At 43.3% G+C, this 24,358-nt stretch overlaps 1 protein-coding gene across 1 annotated transcript in view; it reads right to left on the bottom strand.

Moving 5' to 3' along the window:
• The window catches only part of LOC119434954 (serine/arginine repetitive matrix protein 5-like), a 67,091-nt gene extending 43,356 nt beyond the window's left edge, over positions 1–23,735 (bottom strand). The window contains exons 1-7 of the mRNA XM_037701956.2: positions 23,615–23,735; positions 23,003–23,190; positions 21,506–21,600; positions 17,415–17,546; positions 12,356–12,467; positions 2,580–2,643; positions 288–419 (exon numbers count right to left, since the gene is read on the bottom strand). Coding sequence (XP_037557884.1) covers positions 288–419; positions 2,580–2,643; positions 12,356–12,467; positions 17,415–17,546; positions 21,506–21,600; positions 23,003–23,127 — 660 coding nt within the window. The 5' untranslated portion in view covers positions 23,128–23,190; positions 23,615–23,735. The remainder of the gene's footprint in view (positions 1–287; positions 420–2,579; positions 2,644–12,355; positions 12,468–17,414; positions 17,547–21,505; positions 21,601–23,002; positions 23,191–23,614) is intronic.
• Between the last annotated feature and the right edge of the window lie 623 nt (positions 23,736–24,358).

Genomic DNA, 24,358 nt, shown 5'->3' with positions numbered 1-24,358 from the left:
ATACTAACTCACCCACTTGTTTATTTTGCCTCATTACAGCCTGTCACCCTACTAGAAATAGTTCAAAGGTTGCCAGAAGAAACTGAAAGTGATAAACACTGAAAAAAGCAGGTAGAATTTTTGGGAAATGAAAAAAATGAAAATGGTCAACCCTGACTAATAATAATAATGGACTACATTATCGGCTATTCTTTAGGCACTTAAGTGCATACGTAAGGCTCTTCTTGAATCAAAACAATGAAACTCAAGCTTTGCCCAGAATAAGCATGCAGGTAGCGTGCACTTACAATAGAGCAGTTGCAGTTAAGGGTGGTCTGCAGTGCATCATCCTCGTCAGTCTGGCTGATGTCAAACAGGTTCACCAGGCCATCCATGCTGGATGAGGCCATGCAGTTGGGCTTCGATGGATGGAACTTGATCTGACGCCCACGGGAAAGATGAGCTGTGGTTTGCTAACCTGCACACGGCTTTTTTTCTGAATGGGCCCTACTGCCGCTATGCTGCAGGTGCCCATGAATGCCTACATATCCATATTTTCCGCCCATAAGAGGGCCTCCATCCTAACGTGTCAACATACACATAGCTAGACAGTGCTACGTTTTCACCGGCTAGCCTGCCAGATATAATGAAGCTAAAAACCAGCAATGCATTACGTTTAACGACATAGACGAGAAATGCCCCACGAAAACTACCGTACATGCAGCCATTAACATTTAGTTTATGCCTGGCGCACTTGCCACACCAACGCTGCACTTACATTACGAGAGCTGTTACTTGTCTTTCAGGATTTAAAAAAAAAAAAAAGAACCGTCATTGCAGAACAATACTGCATTCATCAGAAAGGCCCGATAAATACTTAGCTTTGAAATAAGCTGAATTTTAGAACTAAAAGGTGCAGGCTCTTGCTCTAAGCAACTTCAATGATTTCATACCACGAAGCCTCACATAGATAAACTCTACTGTTTTGTTATATTACTGTGCATCAGTGCCTCCTCCCTGTACTTTCATCTGATGGTACAGTATAACCTCGTTGATACGATACCGTTGCGTACAATTTCCCGGCACCAATGCTCATAATGAAGAACACAAAAAATGACCCAAAAGAGTTTTTTACCGGTCTATATATATTTAAAAAAGCACAATATTTCGGCACAAACGTTCAGTACATCACCTAACTGCGATCGTATGATACGTTTCCCAGCTACTAGATCCCATGTAAACAAGAAAATGCGTGACGTGCACGTGATCAAGAACAGTGCTGCCCGCTGCAACACTCGCCCGGTTGTCTCACGTGAAAACGCCGGCGCGCACTCAGTTTCTTATTCCAGTACCAGCAAACCTCCTCCCGGGCCGTCACACGCAACATTCATTCACAGCTATAGCCTACAAACCCTATTGTGACAAGCATCTTCACCTATCTGTTTTACAGCGCGTGGAGCATAGTGCCATTGGAAACATACTGCACACTTTTAGTAGGTGGTAACCCCAAACGTGCTGCCATTCCCTGCTGCAGGCAGCACGTTGCGAGCGTCACATTTCGCTTCGGCAGCATCCGGGGTCACCCACCAGCTGGGTTTCATATCAGTTTGCCGTCACCGTCTTAAAACACTACGCAACAGGGAAACAAGACGTGTCTTGGGCCACCGAAGCCCCACCGGTTCGACGCGCGTCAGCACCTTGTGCCGCAACGATTCACGCAACACTTCGCATTACGTAGATGTCATTGACTCTGTCGAATTTTATAGTTACTTCGGATTGTATGTTTTCCCAGTTAGAAGGTGTTTGTCGCATTTTTTTGTTTTTCAGAACTTATGAACGATGTTCTACTGCACATTTGGCCGGTCGTTTTTGAGCGCTCTGGCGGTGCACATTGCACTTGACTGGTCGAAATCGAGCGCTCTGAACACATTTGGCTTGCTCCTTTAGAGCGCTTTCACTGTCGACTTGGGATTTTGACTGAGAGCGATAGAGTTCTGGTCACATGACTTCTGTAGCGTTCGTTGTTCGCATGGCACCTGCCATAGCAGTTGCGGGCAGGAGCTATCAGCGCCAACGTATTTATTATTCCACCCTCAGATTGCTCTGGCAAGCAGTTCCACGCTCAGCTTAGGTATGGTTTATTTGGTTCCGATGTAGAGCGGGCTCTACATCATTGCAAATGGAGTGAGCGCGCAGTAGGAACCAGCCAAATGTACCATTAGTCAGGCAGCAGCACTGCCGGAATTGAACTTTCTGCACATGACAGTTTCCTGGAACCAGACTATACGCTACTGTAACACCTTGGACTGGAATGGCGACTATTTGAAGCCAGTTCTGAACCTGCATTGTGGTTTGCAAACTGCAGGTATTAGTACTATCATTTTTTAAGACAGAGTCACAGGCCTGTGAAACTTTCACAGCATTTTTGACAAACAGGCCTGCTCCTTCTAGGGCAAACACATCCATTGTAATCCTTCCAGCTGTCAAGTTACAAAGATTACTTTACGCTTAGTTACCAATATGGTTACAAATAAAGATCTTAAAACATTCAATTACACTCTATACAATAAATAAGCCACACAGAATAAATATCCTCCTACCTGAGTGATGTCATCATTATGAGAGTCCCAGTAGCCACCAAGGATTTTGTTGCTCCTGAAATCCCTGAAAATGAACAATGCCACATATTTACACGGCTGTTCAATGATAAACCACCATAGAAAATGAAGCACAAAAAGAAAAATCAAGCATGAACAAAAGTGTTAGTTTTGTTGAGATTTCATAAAAGGGCACAATTTATTTTCACATGCAAACAAAGGAGCATTGTATATGAAAAATGAATGGCAGCAGGAGGTGGACCAACAAGCATGAAGTCTTTGCTATGTTGCCCAGCATTCACACACAAGCGTACAACTGCCCATTTGCTTAAATGCACTGAAAATGCAGAAAATTGCTCTCAGTAGATAAGGCCAAGCTCTTCTTTTTCAGAAACACAAAATGTGTGAACCTGTTCAAATAAATTTTGAGATTTTACAGTTATAAATGCTGTAACCAGGCACTTTTTCAGCAATAATATGCATAAAAGGTATCTGTAGCCTGATCTGCTTTTCAATGCTTCGTAGGAAAGAATAAGAAAAACATGTAAATGTATCACAGCATTTGGTCTAAAGATTCCTAGCAGTAAAATACATTTATTGATCCTATATACGATAAAGTAAAAGCCTGTTCGAACTTATGGGACTGGGAAGGATATCTGAATTATACAATTTTGAAATTTTTAAATAAGCAAGAAAAAATTATTTAACATGGATCACCATTACATTACTCAGTCCATTCAGAGAAATTTTCATCAATCCCCACATGAAAGCAATCGGCTGGCGATGATTATGGTTTGTCACACCAATCATTATTATCATAGGATTAGCAGACCTCCATAAGGCTGTAAAATAACACTGTTGGATATATCCTAACCAAGTAGGCACTAAACACTAATGTATTAATATGACTATTTCATTCTTATTCGATTTGGTTTTAATAAATAATTAGCATTCACAACCTTAGTTTATTTCGGAGCAGTTCAGGAGTAAGCAAAGTAGAGTTTCAGAGTACTAAATTTTATTTTTGGCAAAATTCACTTGTATCCTCATGTATCACCCTCTGCTAACACCAAAGAGATATTAAATAAGTTGAGACTTATATAAGTATTTGTTCAAAACATTATTCTTGTTAATTTCGTGGTAAATGGTTGTTTATTAAAGGGAAACTGAACAGGTTTCCAAAAAAATCGAGTTATAAGCACCATTTGATACTTTTGAACACCCTGAACACGAAAATCGACAAGCAATTTGACATGGCGCAGCCAAAAACGCGTTATTAGCAAAAAAACTCCGAGCTGCGACTGGGCGGTGCGCGGCGCATCCGGCTCGCATCGATGATTGGTGGAGCGCACCGCGACGTCAATCCATGGGTCCATGAGAGCCCGCGCCGCAACGTGACAGCTTCTCACCAGGTACTGCGACTTCCTTCCAGACGATTTCGCACAGTTCAGTTGCTGTTATGGATAATTTTGATCACTTAGGGGTGATTGGCGTGACACCATACGCGTTTGAACCAGTGGCCCGACAACGAGAAACACCTACGCCAAGCACGAGCGCGATCGCTAGCGCGGAAGTTGGAATGGCCGGAGCCCGCCGGATCCGAGGACCTAATTGCGACATTTGCCATTGCGGCATTTGTGCCAGACAAATATACGCCGCAGGGAAGTGAATTTTTCTTATTTTTGCAGTATAGCTGTGCTGTTTTGTGACCCACGGTGCTAGAAGCAGCGTTCGACATTGCCTTAGCAGTCAGAGTGCGATAGTATTATTTCATACCGGGCGTCCTTATAACAGAATACAGAAAGAGATACTCGTTTTGTACACAGTGCATTCTACTGTTGCTGGTTTGCAAGTAATAAAGTGCGACTGCCGAATTGCCCTGAAGGTACACATCGCATGGAAATTATTGTATTTGCAATATAATTTAATTCAGTGTAGATATTACTTCCATAGATGCATTCTGCTGTGCTGTGACCGCAACAAACAATGCGTGCAATCATTGCTGTATTCTATCTTGCAGCGAATGCGGAGATGCACTGTCAGCACAGTGCATTTTGCAGTTACCAAGTTACTAAGATAACAATACAAGGTGGAGACGTGCCAGACAAATATACGCCGCACAGAAGTGAATTTTTCTTATTTTTGCAGTATAGCTCTGCTGTTTTGTGACCCACGGTGCTAGAAGCAGCGTTCGACGCCGCGACGGCGTGCTTGGGCTGCTTGCAATGTCGTGCGGGAATTTGACGAAAAACAAAAAAGTTTGCCACTGCACGTTGTTATGCCTATCTCTGCGGTTTACTGTAGCTCTATTTTATGCTTTTTAGCCCTCGATTCCCGGTTGTGTTGAAACAATCAGAGGTAAAAGCCTACTCCTATCGTTTCACGCTTTTGAACAATCTGCCGCTTTCCTTAAAGCAAGTGATGCAAGCACTCAGGCATATGGGCACTTAGGTATCCGACTGAAACTTTATTTTAGGTGTCTTTTCTACGTGACGTATATTTCTGTTGCGACAGGTGTTCCTGCATGCACTGCAGTGCAATGGAAATAGAAGAATGTTTGTGCTGCCAGGAAGGAAACGAAATTCCTGCAAGACAGAAAAAAACTAAGTGTATCACAGAAGGCTGCTCTCGGTGACGGCGATTCATTTCGTTTATGAGCGAAGATGGATGACACCACGCCTGGTCTTAGTCGAGCAGATTTCACCGGAATTCCCATTGCACGCATCAGCGATAAACTCTGATGGTAATCACTGTCCCAAAAATGTTTTGAACAGAGAAGAGTGGCTCTTGAAGGTTTGAAATTAATTCGTTTCACCGCTGCGATCCACTGAGCAGCTTGTTTTTTCTGCCGTGGGAAATTGTGAAAGATGACGTCGTCTCGGCCGCCGTTCGTCGTACAGCCGTAAGCAGCGCAAAAGGACGGCATGGTGACACTGTATGCTTCTTAGACGGAGTTCTCCTTGCGGTAACAGTCCTTTGAAGCGTTAGCCGGAAACGCAGGGTGGAGATCTTGATCATTTGTGATAAAGGCCACGGATACAACCCGACTGACGCGCAAAACCTAAACACGCTTTCCGCGCGGGTGCCTGGGACCCCTATATTGACGTCATTTCTGCTAGCTTTCCCCTTCCGCCGCCTCCGCGGGCTGACTCTGTGAGCCGCGGTGGGCGGAGCATAGCTGCGATTTTAATTCTTAGTTACACCGCCGCTACTTGTATGATGGAAATACAAAACTTCGTACCAGGGATTTCAAGTGTCTGCGCTTCAGAAAAACGTCACTTTTCAGAAATCTAAAACCTGTTCAGTTTCCCTTTAAGAGGAAATAGAGGTCAAATCCTATTTTTTTAATTTCGCTCTGACACCCCAGCGCCAGTACACAGGGGTGGAAGCCTGTAGCAGTAGTTTTGTAGCAGTGCTGGGAGCAGCAACTTGACAGTTTTGGAACAGCTTTGGAGCAGCAAATATACTGCAGTGATGGAAGCGACATTTTACTTTTTGGAGCAGATTTAGGAGCAGAAAAAAATGACACTTTGGAGCAGCCATAAGTGTTTTTGGTGAAGAAAAAATGCTAGTCTGTAGTCTGGAGCAGCTATTGGTGTTTTCAGAGCAGATGGGAAAATATACCACACGACTCCTGGAGTCACCAAAGCATCACCAAAGTGTCTCATAATATAATACGTATTATGAAACATATTACACATACAATAATCAATGCAAATTGCAAGAAACAAACAATTAAGAAGATGGATGGTTATCGAATGTGCAGTAAAATGGGCTAAATATTTAAAATACCACTACTTGAGGCAGAAATGAGATCAAACTGGTAAAGCTGAGCACCACATTTTAAAAGTAACCACAATCACATAGAACTGTTGCCAAAGCAGCAGTTGATAATCGGTATTAGATCGAAGTAATGTCAGTCACTTTCAGATTTCACCAAAACAGTCTGCATGTCAAGTTCAAAAGTCCAGCTAAATGAGTTATACGTTTAAAATGCCAGTTCTTGTGGCAGAAATGAGATCAAAGGTGATAAAGCTGTGCATCACAATGTAAAAGTAATCAGTTACATGTCCCAGTTGGCACAGCAGCAGTTGGTAATCAGTACGACATCGAATTTCCCAGCGCCATTTCGGAGCAGTTACTAACAAAAATGACAGTTTGGAGCAGCATTTCTCTTTTGGAGCAGTGTGGAGCAGCACTTCCATCCCTGATACTGTTTTGGAGCAGCATCGAAGCAACGAATTTGTAGTTTTGCAGCAGAGAAAGTGAGTTTTGGAGCGGGTCACCATCCTAAGAACATTTAAATTAGCAAACTTTTGCTTTCAACAAATACAAATGCTAGGAGAGAAAACTTCATGTACCAAGGTGAAATTTTTGTGGAACATTCTATGCTCTTCTTGCCAAGGAACTTTAAAAAAATCTGATCAATCTGCAACTGTAGGGAACTATAACGGTTGTACAAGTTCCAGTAACAATCAGGATGAAAGCACAACACAATAGCAATAAAATTTATGAGCATAAGATGCATGAAATACATAGCAAAAACCAGTACTTGCACTTGAGCATAAAGGAACAAGTACAAAGCAGCTCTTAAAATAGCACAAGTAAATCACATGGGATGTAAAGCTACTTTGTTACACATCAACAAATAACTGAAAAAAAAAAAAAAGAACACTGCCACACAACACTAGCACTATGTCCACAGTGCTTTGTCTGTCATACTTTATATGTCAGCTATGTGTCAGTCTAAAGAACAAGTCTTACTTAAAATGTATTCTCTAAACAAGACTAATACGTCTCTGAGTGAAATATAACGCATCTGATTACCTGCAGAAATATAGCAAGTTGAAAATTGTACTTTCAGGTACAAGGCACTATAAGTAGTCAATTAAAATGCAAACATAAGATATGGGCAAGCACGACTGGCTACTGAGTCCCACAATCATTGTGGCACAAAACTGCACCCACATTAAAACATCAACATCACAACAAAAAAGATTTTTCAAACTCCCTAGAGGCCACGAAATCGGGCAGTCCGAAACAATGGATGCATGCCTTTTAATGCCGCTAAGGGTTCAAATTGCCACAAGCACGTCTGAAAAAGCTCTGAAGACCTGCCAGTACACTTATGAGGCATATTGGTGCACGTATTGTGACAGGAGATGGTGGGTGCAAATGTAATTCAGGAATATATACTGTGCCCCGCGACAACTGCCCCTTTCCACTCTTGTTATGCTTCACCGCAATACTTTGCGAATGCTTCACCACATAACAATGATGTATTGAGGCGAAGCCGACTTTCGGGAACCCGCATTATGCAACGCGTTGTGCTTTCCGAGCTTCGAAGCCAATCGCAAGGATTACAAAAGCGGAGTCTCAGTACCATTGCTGACAGCGGCGAATTATTTCAATGAAAAACATGGCACCAAAGGGCAAGAAGCTTACCGTAAAAACCGGAATATAGGTCGAACTTTTTTTTCAAAAAACCATTGCGAAAAGTTGACCCTCGTCTTATATACTGGACATTGGCGGAAAAACTATGGAAGTCTTGCAACAAAGGGCAGATGAAGTAAACAGCCGCCTTCGCCATAGCATTCAGGCTGCTTTTTCACATTTTGTTTCAAAATGAGCGGATGCCGACGGCAATGCACCGTCGCCTTCAAGAAAAGGGCGATTGAGTACGCGGAAGCCGCCAGGTTGCCATGGGCTTCGTATCATGCGACCATCGACCCACGTGTTTGTCAGCACCTTATCACGGCACGGAGCAGCATTTAAATAAATATTGTCACCATTGTGCAACCGGCTGAGTCACATTTGTTTAAAGTTAAGGGTGTCTTTCGGTACTTTTGCCAAAGAAAAAGATTTTTTTGTTTTCATTTTTAGAATTGGTTAGTTGGGGGGTCGGCCTATATTCCGGTTCGACCTATAGTCCGGTTTTTACAGTAATAGCAAACGTCGAAGCAGCTAGGCCTAGCATTGCCGCAGTGGTGGTGGCTACGGCTGCCAGCGGATCTGCGTGCGAGAGCGCTGGTTTGAGGCGGCCAAATAATCGAAATGGCAACGGTGGTGGCTTTTATTAATGCCGTTTCGGACATGCGGTCACGGCACAAAGTCCGGAAAATCGGACAGCGAGGGGTTCCTGCAGCCAAATTTTTAAACATTTTTATACATTGACTCTATGGGGTACGTGGCAGTGCTGCGAAACCATCCAAATTATCGGGCATGTCGGACATAGAGGCACTACAAAGCAATTTAGGCGCAATAATGCGTTTTGGAGCAGGATGGTGCAAGAAAGGTGGATTGGCGCAGCACTTCCACCCCTGCAATACATCAATGCGACATCACCCTTTTTTTTCTCCTCTGTACTTGAGTCATTGTAACGGAGTAAATGTTCTTGAAACTTGCCAAGTTAAATGTTTGGCTTCTTCAGAATACAATGTAGTCCATCCTTAACCATAAATTAAATAGGGTCTCGGTGCTTGAACTTCGAGGCAGCCTTGCCACCCGCCTTTCACTGTTACATCTTTTCTGGCTTACTAGGCCTTTTCTCATGGTTCTTCTTTCTGGGGTTTTACGTGCCGAAACCAGTTCTGATTATGAGGCACGCCGTAGTGGAGGGCTCCGGATTAATTTTGACCACCTGGGGTTCTTTAACGTGCACTACAATGCAAGCACACGGGCGTTTTTGCATTTCGCCTCCATCGAAATGCGGCCGCCACGGCCGGGATTCGATCCCGCGACCTCGTGCTCAGCAGCGCAACGCCTTAGCTGACTGAGCCACCCCAGCGGGCTTTTCTCACGGTAAGAGTGGCTGTTTATTGTGACAGTAAATATATGAACACTCCAGGCGCATTTTCTCTGTCACCGTGGTATCCTGAATAAAGTCCAAGTGCAAGGAGAATGAGCAGCCAGCGCACCATATGTTGGTGTGAGGGCAAGCATGCGAGGGCAAGCCGAGTAAAAGGGTGGCTTGATGCGTGCCATCTTCCAGAGTGGCCAAATGTTGGAGGTCACGCAATAAAACGCACGCTAGAGAACGAGAGCGCACATCTATCCCTCCAGCCCGGCCGTGGCTGCACATGGCTGCCTGTGCACTGTATGTTAGAGGTCATCTGTGATGGGTGCAAGACAAAGGACAAGCATACAAGGGCGAGCCGAGATGGCTGGCGGCTTTATGTGCGCTGTCTTCCCACGTGCCTAGTTTTGCATGACGCGTAATCCAAGCTTTGGAGATGTGGCACAGCTGAAATGGTGAAGCAAGCGGCAGCATGAAACGTTCACTTTGCAAAATTTCTGTTGCTGCCGCTCATCAGCAAGTGCTTGCGGTCATTAAGTGAGATCTTTTCCAAGTTTTCTGTCGATGCACGTGACACCATGCTTGTTTAGTTAGTGAATGTTCTCTGCAATTTCTACTGCCTATAAAACTATGAAACTTAGTCGTGTTTTTTTTTTTAACTTTGTTATCACTATCAATGTTTCGTCCAGTGAAACAGTGACTTTTTTGGCATTGTAGAGGAGTTATTCATTAATACAGCTCAATATTTCCCATTTAGTGTCCCTTTAAACATACAATAAACTGACACTACCTAATCTGACTGTGATGCTAGGTTTCTCAATTCTGTAATTGAGAAATCTTGCATCACAGTAAGGTTAGGTAGTGTCCTCTGCTGTCATCTTTATCTAAATGCAGGGTATTGTATCACCTTCTCTCCCCGAGTTCCCCGAGTGCCTTATGCTCATCTTTCAGCAAGATAGTCAACCAAAAAGTAATAACACCAGAAACTGTTTTGTGAACATAGCCAAATAAGGAGAAATGGAACAATCCTTATGATGATACACAGCCTCCACAACCTCTATGTTGGTTTTTGATTGCCAGACAAATCTCTCAAATTATAAGTACTGAGTAGGAACCTTTTAAATACATTTAAGACAAGTTTCATTAAGAATGTTTCTCAAATGCAGCCTGCTTGCACATTTTTCCATACTTTTATGCGGCACTTGATACAAAAGCAGTAACATCTCAAACAGCAGCAGAATGCCACCAGCTGCTACACTAATGAGAAGGGTATGCTAAAATGCAGCTTTGCAGATATGAGGGCTGTAGTAAACTGATAAGACAGTGCTGTTGCGCACCAGAGAGTAGTCAGTATTTCTGAATATTACATTACATTGTGTGCATCCTCACCATTCCAGTCAAAACAAGAAAGGCAATCATATGAAGCCTAGGGTAAATTACTATTATTAGCATAAGGTTCAGATTAAAAAGTCATGCTGCCATGCTAAGACTGGCATGACTGAAGCACAGTGTTATTGCACTGCTTCAGTAACACGAGGAGAAACATAGCGCTGTGTTGTATGGGCTTTTGGAAAACTAACTGATTTGCTCTTGAATCCAGCATAGAGGAGGTCCAAGTTCTACTTTTAAGCAAATCAATTGAGCAGTTATGTCTTGTGGAGATGGGTTAGCACGAGGCTCACCCTACGAGCGATGGTCAGGAAAGGGCACGACACTCCTCCACTCCGCAATGTACAAAGGCGCTACAGCAGGGTTCATCAACTTTCCGACACGGCGCAGAGAAGGCTTCGGAATCAATTCGTTAACAGACACAGGTTAATTCACCTAAGATACAGCACAATTCAACAGCCATAACACTTACAGGCAAAGGCTCACCACAAGACTGATCGAGTATGTGCGCCTGCTGCGCTAGGGCTAACCGGGCAGCGGTCCACCAAGCGCGAGAACAAGGAGTGGCAAGAGCAAAGGTCCCATGTAACCAACTCGTTGTGGGCCTATGAGCATCTGCTGCGGCGAGGAAGCGCTCATTGGAAGAGAGCTCGAGTGGAAAGGGTGCCCAGGGGCTGCTACACGGGAGGCCAATCGGGGCATGTCCCGGTGATGTTCGCTCGCGCGGCAACTCAAACCCGGGAGGGAGAAGCATAGTTTGCGCGGGAAATTAGCTCCAGCGCGCTAGCCGTGTCCACTATGTTGCTGTTACGGCGGCGGTTCCCAGAGATCAAGCTAAGCACAAAACGCAAGCTGTAGGACGAGGCATGGGAGGGCACCTCGATGCCCCCAGTCTAGAACCAATCTACTAATACAAGCAGGCCAGATATTCAGTGCACTGAATTGGAACATATTCATTTGTAGTGAGAAAGTGTTCAACCAGTCTTACAGTACATGGATCGCACAGTTGCATTATTGAGAAGAGGCACAGAGTGCAGCAGCATTATGCACTGCCTGCGAACGGTGGTAATGATGCTAGATTTGACAGCAAATGAAAGGGCAATGAGCATTTGTTATGTTGATGAGCCGTGCCAAACTGTTGTGCTGTCAGCATCATCAGTTTGTGCCGGCATTGATAAGCAATGTGTTGCTTAGTGCCCAACTGTTTAGAGGAAGACAACGGTAATGAATGCACGAGCAAAGCTGTGAACTTGCAAGAAATTAAGGCACATGGATAAAGCAAAGTGAAGGCCAAATGCGTAACATCATGTTATTATGCGTAACACTCAAGTTGGCTCTTGTGTCCATTACATTCCATGCGCAACAGCAAGAAGAAAGAGCAGAGGAGGCAAGTGCTGTATAGGCATACAAGTTTGTACTTTCAGGTATCCCAGTGTATCATCAAATTATCACTAATACATTTCAATAGATAATGAATGAGCTACAGCTAACATACTTCAGTTCAGTCTGGCTGAGATCATTGCACCCTAGCAGTCAGTAGTTAACAGCTTTCAAAAACATGCAAACTGCAAGAATGGTTGAGTGAAGGACTTACCAGAAAAGTAGGTATGAATTGTCATCGTAGAGGTCCGTGCCAGCACACAAAAACTGCTCGTTGCAGTTGAAGTCAAAGCATGACAACGGCTTCACCTTCCCCTCTGTGTTGGCTGCACATGCCCCCATCAACAAACCAGCATTCTAGAGGTGCACATTTTTCAAGAGGAGGAAGAGCATGAGGCGGCCAAAGCATGCTAGAGATTTATTTAATTAAAGCCATCAAAAGAGCACCTTGTTTGTACAAGAAGATGCAAATGAACACAAGTTTTCAAGCAAAGAAAATAGCCAATGTGCACCTTATCATACAGGTTAACTGCACAATTGTGCAATCTTTTAACCCGTGCTCTATCTATCAATACAGAATTTGGCCTGGCCGAAGTATTTCTCACTGCCGGCTGTCCCCCCCCCGTGTACAAATCTCAAAATTTTCAGCATGATGCAGGCAGGCTGCAGAAGTTTGCTTACTCCCGTTAGCTAAGCTCTTTTCCGCACAAGACCAAATTCAACTTGGTGTGTAATTTCCTTGAAAAGTATGTGTAGTAAATAATCCTGTCTACGAAAGATGCCTCTAGCTGGCTTTCAGAAAAAAAAAATGAATAAAAAGCAAATCTCTTGTAGACTGCAAGCTTCACTTTGTAGGCAAACAGACCAAATTCTCCAAGTTGCAGCACTGCAACACTTCTCATTAGGTATCTAATTTGCCGCAGCAAAAGATTAGAGAGCTGTTTGGTTGATTATGCATTTTTAAATGAACCATAATTTATTAAAGCAGTCAACATTTAACTAGAGGCCAGTCATCGGAACAACCTGCTACTTCACAAAAATCTCGCAATGTTTTCTGGCTAATTAAAACCTAAGCTTCCGACAAAACTGGTCTGGTTTTATTTTAGTGCAGACAACTCAGCATTTTCCTTTAAAGTCCCTTAAATGTTTGTTGATATACCGTACTTACTCACATAATGAACGCACTCGCATAATGAACGCACCCCCAACTTTAGTCATCAAAATTTGGATTTCTTTTTTTTTTCCCGCGTAATAAACGCACCCTGAACTTGCTGCCGTGAAGTAGGGGAGACACAGTATTATGCAGCGTCCGATATGGCGTCCGGCGGGTACGATTGTATTGGACGCCGAATGTTACCTTGCATCTCCTACTTTTGTTGCAATAGCAATCATATTGACACTGCAGGCGCATTTTTGCTGTCTGCACTGACGATCACGCCTCTATCTCCCGTGTTCGAGGGAGGAAAGCTGGGAGGAAATGCACCATATTTCGTCGCATGCATGGTGCCGGGGGGGGGGGGGGGGGCAGCAACTGCGTATTGCGCGGCTGCACGCGCCTTATCTTGAAATCGATCTGCGTCGGGGGCTGCTGAGTCTAGGTGCAACGGCGGCTTAACCTTTGTGCATGATGCGTTATCGCCGCTCAGTTTGCGTTGCAGTGATACGCAGCACGAAGGTCACTTCGCTTGCTGCTGCTGCCATGCTTCCGCACACCAGCGTTTCGACAGTGAGTGTCCGCGGCCATCGAGTGTGATTGGTTCATATTTGTCTGTGTGCACCTGACACCATGCTGGTGAAATTACTTTCCAAGTTTATACGGCCGATAAAACTACTATCCTTACTTCGTATAGCTGTCTACACGTTTGCTATAGCATTCCATGGTTCGCATTTCACGCGAAACTGCGACTTTAGAGGTGGCTGCGAAAAAAAAAATCGCTAAAAATTTTACACCGCATAATGAACGCACGCCCCAACTTTGCGCATATTTTTCGGGAAAAAAAGTGCGTTCATTATGCGAGTAAATACGGTAGTACAAGTCTAACATAAAAAAAAGAAAAAAAATAGGGGGAAGCTTTCACACAGCTAGGCAAAAAAAACATGCTAATGTAATCAAACGTGGTACACTTGTAAAAATGGGACTCTTCAACACAGAAAATAAGCAGGCTGTGTTTCAGTGTTGCAATGAAGGCAACCAGTAAAAACGTAGCTGATAGACAATTAGCACACATGCAAAAATGCTTTCAAATTTTGTCTCAATGTTTTACCAATGTGACTAAGCCAACAGATTTACTACGAATAGTAATATCCAGAATCGGGCATGACTAACAAAAATTAGTATCAGTTTACTTCCTTCTGTCACAGGACACTTGTGTACACTGGTGCATATTTTTAATCTCAAGGCTCTGGCAGCAGAAATATTTGCTGAAGTTTCCAAGGTATCACTATATAATTTTATCATGCCATGCCATAAATGCTGGCACCATAGGCACAGTGTTCTGATGCATGCCACAGCAGGACCATGCAGCAAGAAAAGGCTATGAGCTAGCCAGCAACTGTTTCACTGCCAAAGAGCAGCCACCAGAGCAGAGGCTCTATCTTGTTGAGCTAATTTGTACAATTACACTTTTGTCTCAAGAATCTGCAGTGAATAAAATGCACTTCCCTGCTGCAATCGCCACCATCGGCTTCAAGACCACCATACAACATATATATATATATATATATATATATATATATATATATATATATATATATATATATATTTGCTGGGTGTTACTGCATCTGACCACTCCTTTCTGCAATGCCCATGATCATTAAAGTGAGCCTAAAATAAACATTGTCCTTCTTACCATGAATTGATAGTCAGTGATTCTATGCATTTGTGACATGTGATTACGTACTTTTCATTTGCTTGATAATTAAATGAGGCAAACTGGAACAAGTCTGCATAACTCATCAAGTGCTAAGCCAGTGCACACAACACATTTGTTTTACACCAGGAGCTTCAAGGTCATGTCAGGCATCATGCCAAATCACACCTCTATATTATATAGAGTTCAGGAGGAGGAGGGGCACTAAAGGCAAAGAATAAAACAATCTGGCTTGTTAGACATCCCTTCTAGAAACACTCCAATGTTTGTTTTATGCTAAGAGATGACTTAGCTGCAGAGAAAATTGCAACTGAAGCTGCACAATTTCACAATGCTTGTGGTGAACAGTGATTTATGCAAGAACATTAAAGGGTCCCTGAAACGGTTCGGACAAATTTCGTAGACCCATAGGGTACAGTTACAGCATAACATTCGCATCACAATTTAAGTGAAGCGTCTCATATTAAGAGAGCTACTGACGGTTACAAGTTACCCTCCTCACTAGCCATGCATTTCCTCTTCAACTAATTCGCCGAGCGATCAAGGCTAAGCTCCGCCTTCGCTTGCTCTACGTCATGTTGTGACGTGTTGTCTACTTCAAGTTGTCTTGGAGCCAGCGCGCGAAGGCTCTACAACCTCTCCGCTAGCCGCCTGGCCGTCAATCCCCAGCGAGAGCGATCAAGCAGCGTGCGTTCTGTCGCAGCGCCGAGCGTGTCCGGTAACTACAGATGAGGTGGGTGTTTCGACAAATAGGCAGAGGCGTAAACTAAAGCCCCTCCATACCGCTGTGATGAAGGAGCTTCGTAGACGCACGTGAGCGGCCTCATCGGCATGCACGGTCCAGCCATCTGGTGGCACAGAGCTTAACCAGCCAAATACAGAGCTAATCTTCCTTTAACCAAGTGTAAAACATTTTAAACATATAAAAAGACAACGTGTTCAAGATTACACTCCTGCCAAAAATTTGAGCCAGCAGCAAAGTAGAAAAAAACTTGGTTACTGCTATATTAGCTGTGCGTTTGGTTGAGCTTTGTGCCGCCAGGTGGCTGCACCATGCAAGCAGTTCCCGTTTGCACCTCCATTCATGGAGGTGGTAAAACGTGGTAAAACGGCCAGTACACTTGCGCTTGCGTTTACCTGAATACCGGACACGCTAAACTCTATTGTGGCAATTCTTTGACGTGAAGTGACGGCCGCAAACGCGTAGACACTGACGCCGTTTGGATACCGACAGTCCGATGCACTGCAGCCACTCCGCTCGTCTGCTGCCTTGCAGCGGGGCATGATGTCGCAGCTTGACATCTCGCCGATCGCTACGTTTGCAGCCTACAACTACCACAACGCAACAAGGGCAAACCATGGTGCTCGCGAAAAGAAAGAACAAGACCAACACTGACCGCGCAGCTCTCGTCAACACGGAGCCCGTTTTAACACAAGCAGACGACACTTGCTGTGGGCCGGAAGTGCTTTTAGTGTAGTGATACATGTCTTTGTGCACTCTCTTTCTGTTACTTTCTTTTTATAGAAACAAATTAACATCTAAACTATTACAAACAACATTTGTTCACCATAATGTTGGAAAAATTATTGATGAAACGCCCTGGGAAGCCAATCGGATAGCTCGCCCTACTGACGTGTTATGGTCAAATCGCGTCACTTGGTCACAAAACTGAACCGATTGGCACGTTGCGATCGGTAGCGATGTACCTTTTTAAAAGCTTATACTACATTACCCGCTTTATGTGGAGCGCTTAGATGCATCAATTAATGATCAGAAGGACCTAATCTAACGACTCAGTACGTTTGTACAAAATCTTCAAAATCGTTTCAGGGTCCCTTTAAGCTGTGGCTTTGGTCGCAGAGGTCACGCTCTACCAGGTGCTACAGTCTGGTTTGATTCAGCATACATATATGTCACGGGAGCGAGCACCGTATTCTCAGCGACAGTGCCAATCCTGTTTTATTTTAACATCTTTCGTTAAAGGGGAAATTCTCGGGTTGATGACAATTCTTTCTCTTGCAGAAGTTTTGCTCCAAAAATGTGATGCTTAGCACCTTGGAGTACTAATCTACCACTTTAGCCTGACTTAATACTTGCCTTTAGTGTCCCTTTAAGGCCAATGCAATTTGGGTAATGCTCAAAAGATAACACAGGCAATAAAGGCAGATGAGCTACATGGCTGCCTTTCTGAAACCAGTTTTTTGCACTGTTATGTGCAGCTTGTTTCCAGGGCCCATGCTATAGACAGCACCAAATAATGGCCCAGTCAGAATAAATATCTTCCATGGTTACACAAAACTGATACACAGCCTACACATCAGGAAACACCACAGGAGGAGGCCAACTCCTGAGGTGTCCCCTTACAAGCACAAGCACTACACACATAGCATTCAATCTCTCACCAACAAACTTGGAGACTGGGTGTCGGATGTTTCGGAGGTCCCAGACGCGGACGCTGCCGTCCCTGCACGAGTTGTACACCAGGTTCGGGTTGGAGATGCTAAAGCGCACCCCTGTCACCTCCTTCATCTTATCTGTGGATCAGTACCCCACGGATCAATGGGTGAGTGCTCCGGGTAGCCACAGATGACATGCCTTGCAACCACTCTAGTCACGTGTACTCGATAAAGGCACAGTCACGTGCGCTCAATCGAGCCTCCAGCCATTCTACACAAACCCACCTTGAATGCCAACTCTTGCTCTGCAGTCTCCTACAGTGCTCTATTATCTTCACAAAATGGGGCACTTGTTTGATTTGACACCAGCAAATCCCACCAACAATAGCAAATCCAAACCCCTTTCTTCGTACAAGTGCAGTAGTGCACACATTTGCTACACAAACCATGGAAATAAACAGCTGCCCTGACATAAATGAGAACTCTAACTTTGGCACAAATTTTAATATTATTAGCTGCATACCTGTCATGCAACATTGGGCTAGTACAGCTTTTGCACACTAGTAGTAGTTCAAGGCAGTGTTTATAAAACTACTATAAGCACTAAGGTCAGCACATAAAGGCATCAAATATTAAAAGAGAAAATAGTGAATTCCAAGCTGGGTCATTAAAGGACACGAATCCAAGAACAATGGGCCAGTCAAGTGAAAAATAATATTTTATGAAGGGCAAATATTGCTATTAACTTTACCCACTCTAGCTTCTAGATGTTATCAGGTAGCAGTAAGACAGCAATGTTTACCATTGTCAAGACTGGTTATGCACTTATTAACCTTTTAATACAATAAAAGTGCCTGTAAGCAAATTTCATTACTTTTAACATAAATGCCAGAAACAATCTTAAAATGTCTCTCGTATTTAAACATAATGAAGCAAAGGACAAAAACATTGACTTTCTCTACATAAGTAGCCACAAGTAGTACTTTGAGGTAGTTTCTTGGCAGGAGTTTCTTGCAAGATGTATAGGCCAGTGACTCCCTCATAGTCTGCACACTTTAGATTTTGAGACTGCTGTTTGCAGTAAATGCGTCAGAGACACTAAAGTTCATACTTCACTTATGTGCCTTCTCAAACATTTCTTGAAAGGCTGGAAACTTTTTTTATACTACTTCCTCATTCCCATTGACGTAAGATCAAAAGCCAATAAGGAGGCGTCTTCAGCTTGCCTCGGCTTCATTGTTAGCTAGCTAGTGTTGCTGTAAGTAGAAGTCGACGAAGTGACACCCACACATTAAGCGCTATCTTTAGAGGTCTCTCCCAAGTGCCTCGGCACCATTAGCGACCTACTGCATGCAGTCTACAGCATACATGCAAAACAAATTCATTTTAGTGCCCCCCTTTAAGGGAACCAAATAGTCGCTTAAGTTTTTTTTTTTTTTTTTTTCAAAGTCCAAGTGCACAGCGGCTCAAATGACGCCATTCCCTATTGCCCGGACTAGAACTACGCACATTGGATATATTTTTGCTGCACTTTTCAGGCACAGCACATGATGCATACACTATTGGAAGCAAACATTGTTAGTACATTGTCTATTCACATGAAGTCCAGCTCAGTAGGTAAGGGGTTAATATTCAAAAGTCTCCACGCTAGTGTAAAAGTACACTAGCAGCTGAAGGGCAACTTGGCAATTTTTACAATGTCAGCATTAAACATTTCAGGTAGCTGCCTCTTCCTGTGGCATGCATACACCGGTAGCAGGCATAAAGGTGTCAAATTCCCATAAATACAAAATTATTTTTAATAATAATAAATGTCAAACCTGAAACTGGGCCAGTAGGTTTGTGTTCATGTAAAACAAACAACAACAGCAAAGATGCCCGCACAAACAAGGAAACATCAGGCCAACTGCTGGACACACAACTGAATGACGTCCAGAAGTCCTGTTTGCTCGTTCTCGTGCATGGTTGTTTTTGTTTTTTTGTTTTTTGGCTCTTGGTTTACATGAAACCAGTTGCATAAATCAGGACAGGGAGAGAGTTCCTATAGGGCAAAGGCAAGTGGAGATCTACAACTTTGCAAAAGTGTAAATCTTTTTGCAGTAACACCATTTAACAAATGTGCAAGTGTTTTTATTTGGCAACAAGGTGACAAGCTAGACAACCCTATTCCGCTTCTTGCAATAAGCACTGTTGGTAGTGAGGAGGTGCCAACAATGTCATCGCGTCCTCCCAGAGTGGCTTGTTCAGTCCACAATACTCCCAACCACTTTTTCACTCATCCACCTTGACCACAAGTCAAAATACAGGCCTTGCTACAACTTCTCAAACGAACTACTTGGCGACTTGTGCCCCTGAAACTGTCTGCATGCCTGTCTCAATGTCAACAACCACAGGGCAGCCAAGCAGAAATTGCCCACATTGAGGACATGGACCAAAAGTCCGCAAGCCAATCTTCAGGATTTAATTGTGAGAAAACTATGCATCTCTTAAAAATGACTTCTGGCAGTTATGACCAAAGTGCCTAGGAGAACAAGAGAAGTCTCACCGAGAACTGCACACCTGAAAAAATTGCCAGACTTGTCCTTCACAAGAATCAAGTAGCAACAAAAAAGGCTAGAAATAATGCACAAACAAAACAGTGCAACTTCATGAGCAACTCTTATTAAAAAAAAAAAAAAAAAACAAGCCAGCAGACTAAGTTTCACTAGTATTCACCAGTGTTTTTTGAATTCACCTTGTCCAGAACTACCTCAGTACAAACCCACAAAGCCTCAAACCACCTTGAAGTCTCTGCCTCGGTCCTGCGCACCTTCGCTTGCATCCCATTCTGCACGACCAACTTTTATAAGAAGTATCTATAAGTGAAACCCCTAAACCCATACTCCACCATGGCTACATGCATGCAAAGACAACATGGACTTAACCAAAGCTCAGAGTTAAGCCTGTTATAACTTCACATAAGTTCATTTTTTTACAGCATTGAACAGCCACATGGAATGTATAATAAAGCCACCCAGCAGAGTGACAATCACCCCTTCCAGAAGGTTCTAGATTACAATTTTATGCAGATAAACACTCTGTGTATCATTCTCCAGTTAAAAAAAAACGATGTTAGTGCTTTACATTTAACATACAGCAAACAGAATAGTTCCGACTTCTCCATGAGTGATATTTACAAATACTACTTTCAGTATAATTTTTCTTGGGTAAAAATTCGTAATGAAATTTTTTTGTGTAGAGAATTTCCACCCTCATCTGTGATTCAAAAGACCAGCATTCTCAAGCACAATGCCATTTACAGCACACTGTTCAGAGGTTCACCTCAACTGCCCTCACACCCACGGTAGTAAGTTAACCCCCCCCCCCCCCTCCTATCGCAATGCCTGTGGAAACTGCAACAAGATTACTTGTGGCAAGCAACACATACTCGTCACAGACTTTAAATGTTATATGAGAACAATCAAAATTTATATTGTTTTCTTTTGTACTTTAGCACCATTGGCATACACTCAGGTGGTTAAATATCCAATTTTTGATACTTATCTCCCCCTTTTTATCCATCTTAAAATTTGAAGTTTAGTACCTCACTTATTTTCTTGGTCCTGCAATATCGTACCTCTTCACCCTGCTTTCTGTATTGCATATGTTTTTCACAGCTGAAAAGCAGCAAATGTGGTCATCAAGAGCAGGAACCCAAATGAACACACTGCTGCTTCTGCATGCTTCAAATGATTTTGACATAGCTGCAGCACATATTCGGAATAATTATATACACCTTGCTATCTACCAAGCCCACTTCTGTTTCAGCCATATTTTCATTGAGACAAGTCTGGATGCCTCAAACATGGCAGAAAGTATAGTGCATGGAATGTCTAGCTGATTTCACATGTCAGACGCGAGAAACCAAAATGCATGTTCCGATTACTTCTTTAACACACAACACAAACCACTACTTGTATGACCAGAGTAAAAAAACTCTCTGGTCACTTAACAATATAGCTATAATACACTGCGTATTAATTTATAAACATTGCAGTATTACTCCACAATGTCACATGCAATGAAATACAGCAAAACAAGCACACACAAATACGCACCTTGCAGAATGCCCTTCTGCATGAGGTACTCATCATACAGGTAAATGCTGTTGTCAGATGATGCTGCAGCTATTTTGTTGTTTGTGATGGATTGACTGCAAATGAAAAGAAAAGAAAGAAACCTTGACAATTAGAACTATTTGTACATTGCAAGAACAAGAGCCCAGGTATTCTAGCCTGCTTTTGTTTATCATGATCATTATGCTTAAGGAACAATTTATACTGTGGTTTCCTTCAGGGAGGCTAGTGCATTTTAACACATTTGTGCCAGCTATATCCCAGTGTCTGCAATTATGGCTTCATTTTTGCACTACCTGCATGCAGGCAAGACAAATGAAACATGGGGATAAACTCACTCCTGGGCCAAGGAGAACTGAAAACCCCCAAAAGGCAGCATAAAATGTTTCACTTATTTGCTTTAAATTTTAACAGCAATGACAAAATGTTTACATGGAAAGCCCCAATTAACCATTATCTCAAACATTCAACAACCTCCAAGGGACAAAAGCAAGATAAATAAAATTAGTCTCAAACATACAAAGTACACCCGGCGACAAAATAAGCCGGGACATGTAGTCTGAGAAAAAGCTGAATATCTTCGTAGCCTGTAGCAGTAGCAAGTAAAACTGTATACGACAATATTGTTAGCATATTCTAGTCGAAGCCCAAAATGCAAATACCAGGCTACATTGTGAGGCTGCGGATATATTCAGCTTTTTCTCAGATTTCATGTCCCGGCTTATTTTGTCGCCGGGTGTACCTACAATGCATACTGTAACCAACATTTAACTGGGAAACAACTGCTTCAGCAAATTTCCAGAACATGAAAGCCATGGCCTTTTTTCACAGCATATACATACAGCCAAGAATTGAGCAGGGCACTCATGAGCTGTGTGTGTGTTACGCAATGCACTTTGTTCTAGACTAAGTGGATATTGTCTTCGTGGAAATTATGTTCCGAAAAGCTATGTGAGCTGAGCAGCTGTACTGCACAAGTGAACTTTAGCACGCCGAGCCACAAATAAAGAAAAATAATTTTATAAAAATAAGAAGATGAATGCTAGTTTATTAATAAGACTAACAATTCCGGGCACTTGCCATACTGATACTTCTTGGCACTGTACTGGTCGATCACGGGATAGAAATTTCGCGCTGTGGTTTGACACATAATCCACTTGAATGCGCAGCGGTCTGGGAGAAGGAACTCCACGGAGTTTTGACAAAGTTTTGACTAACTTTCAGATGAACAGTAAAAATAGGCAAACTGCATTGCATACGTAGTTCACAATGGCCGTAATAACTGTTCTCCAGACTGGAAAGTTACCATATGCACGAGCAAGACAAACAGGCGACTGTTCGATTTGCCAAGCAGTCATGCTACTTCGCTTCACGAGACCTGAAAACTGCTAGCATTCCAGAACGCAGAAATTACGTCAATCACTTCGTACTAGCAAATATCAATCACTGAAACACGACCCCATTTGTAATATTTCTTACCTTAGTCCAACAACGTAGCTTGTGTCCTTGGGAAGATGTTTTATGGCAAAGACGCCGAGTCGCTTGGTCGCCAAAGCCTTCAGATCCTTCATGGACATATTCTTCTGCGGCGGCTTGGAATCCATGTTTGCTTACTCAAAGCTGCACGTTTGTACTTTTTTTTTTTTTTTTCAGTGGTGGATCAGGTTCTGGAACATGAGTGATTGTAAGATCAGTACCAAATTAATCTCGACTCGTGAGAACTACCCCTAAGCCTAACGCCGGCAACAGAAAATTGATCAGAACGTTCCTTGAACTCAAAAGAGAAGGGCCGCACGTGCAGCGCTCGTGTTCCAAGTCAACGGACTTGCATTATTTTATTCTTTTGTTAGCATCATTCAAACAAAACGGCCAAGAGCTTAATGTGTCACAACATGCGCCGAACCTGTCAAGAATTTGGCGGGGATCAACAGCGACTCGATCCTCGCACTTCGATCTCACGTGCAGCGGAAAGTGGATAAATCTATGCAACTAGAAAAGTTTCTGGGGTGCGTCACAACAGTTTGACGGAGACTTCCATTAAATGATGCTAGAGCGTAAAAATAATTAAAACACAACGTAAATACTACTCACAAGCAGCTTTGTTTTCAAGACCAGTCCTCACGACTTCGACGCCACCAACGCCACCATTGCGTTCAAACAGAACAGAGATACTACACAAATGGAAATAGCGACGCAGAGTGGTCACAACGGCTCCGTCAACTTCTTTTTCTTCTAAAGTCCACTAAATATACTAGCCTTTTTTACATGCTAAAATAACATTAAGGTTTAATTTTTATAATTCGCAATTTTTCTAACAATATTTTAATAAAACAAACAAAACTGATGATGGCGTCCAACTTGCATTGAAATTGGTAATCGTCATGGAGGAAGGAAAAGAAAAAAACCTCCATATACCTCCATGGTGATCGTAGAGTGTACTAGAATGGGGCAGTGGGTCCAGCGGACGCCTTAGCAAGCGCCGAGAGTGAAGCAAAAAACGCGGAAGATGTGGCGGCGCTGCCATCGCCTTATTCTGAACCTCCAGCCAATAAACGTTGGCTCCGCTGTTTCGGCAGCGCTCATTGGCTGAGGCGAGCTCGCGGGCAGAGTAGCTGTCCTCTGCTCGAAGCACCGTCGTTGTGGCGTCGTTTGCGTTCTTTCCGCCGCTCTCTTTCCATTTTATTTACAATAGATCGGTGGGGAATAATCTCAGTGTTACCGCTACCGAGTATCCGTCTGTCAAAGCTCCATGCAGCTGCGGTAGGATCTCCGACGCGACAAGCGTCCGGCCGGTGAGCGGGGCCGCTCATTCGGAAGAAAGTGACGGTGGCGCCA

Source organism: Dermacentor silvarum, chromosome 1 (genome assembly GCF_013339745.2).
Source record: "Dermacentor silvarum isolate Dsil-2018 chromosome 1, BIME_Dsil_1.4, whole genome shotgun sequence".
Classification (NCBI taxonomy): domain Eukaryota; kingdom Metazoa; phylum Arthropoda; class Arachnida; order Ixodida; family Ixodidae; genus Dermacentor; species Dermacentor silvarum.
This window is presented reverse-complemented; position numbering and strand designations above follow the sequence as displayed.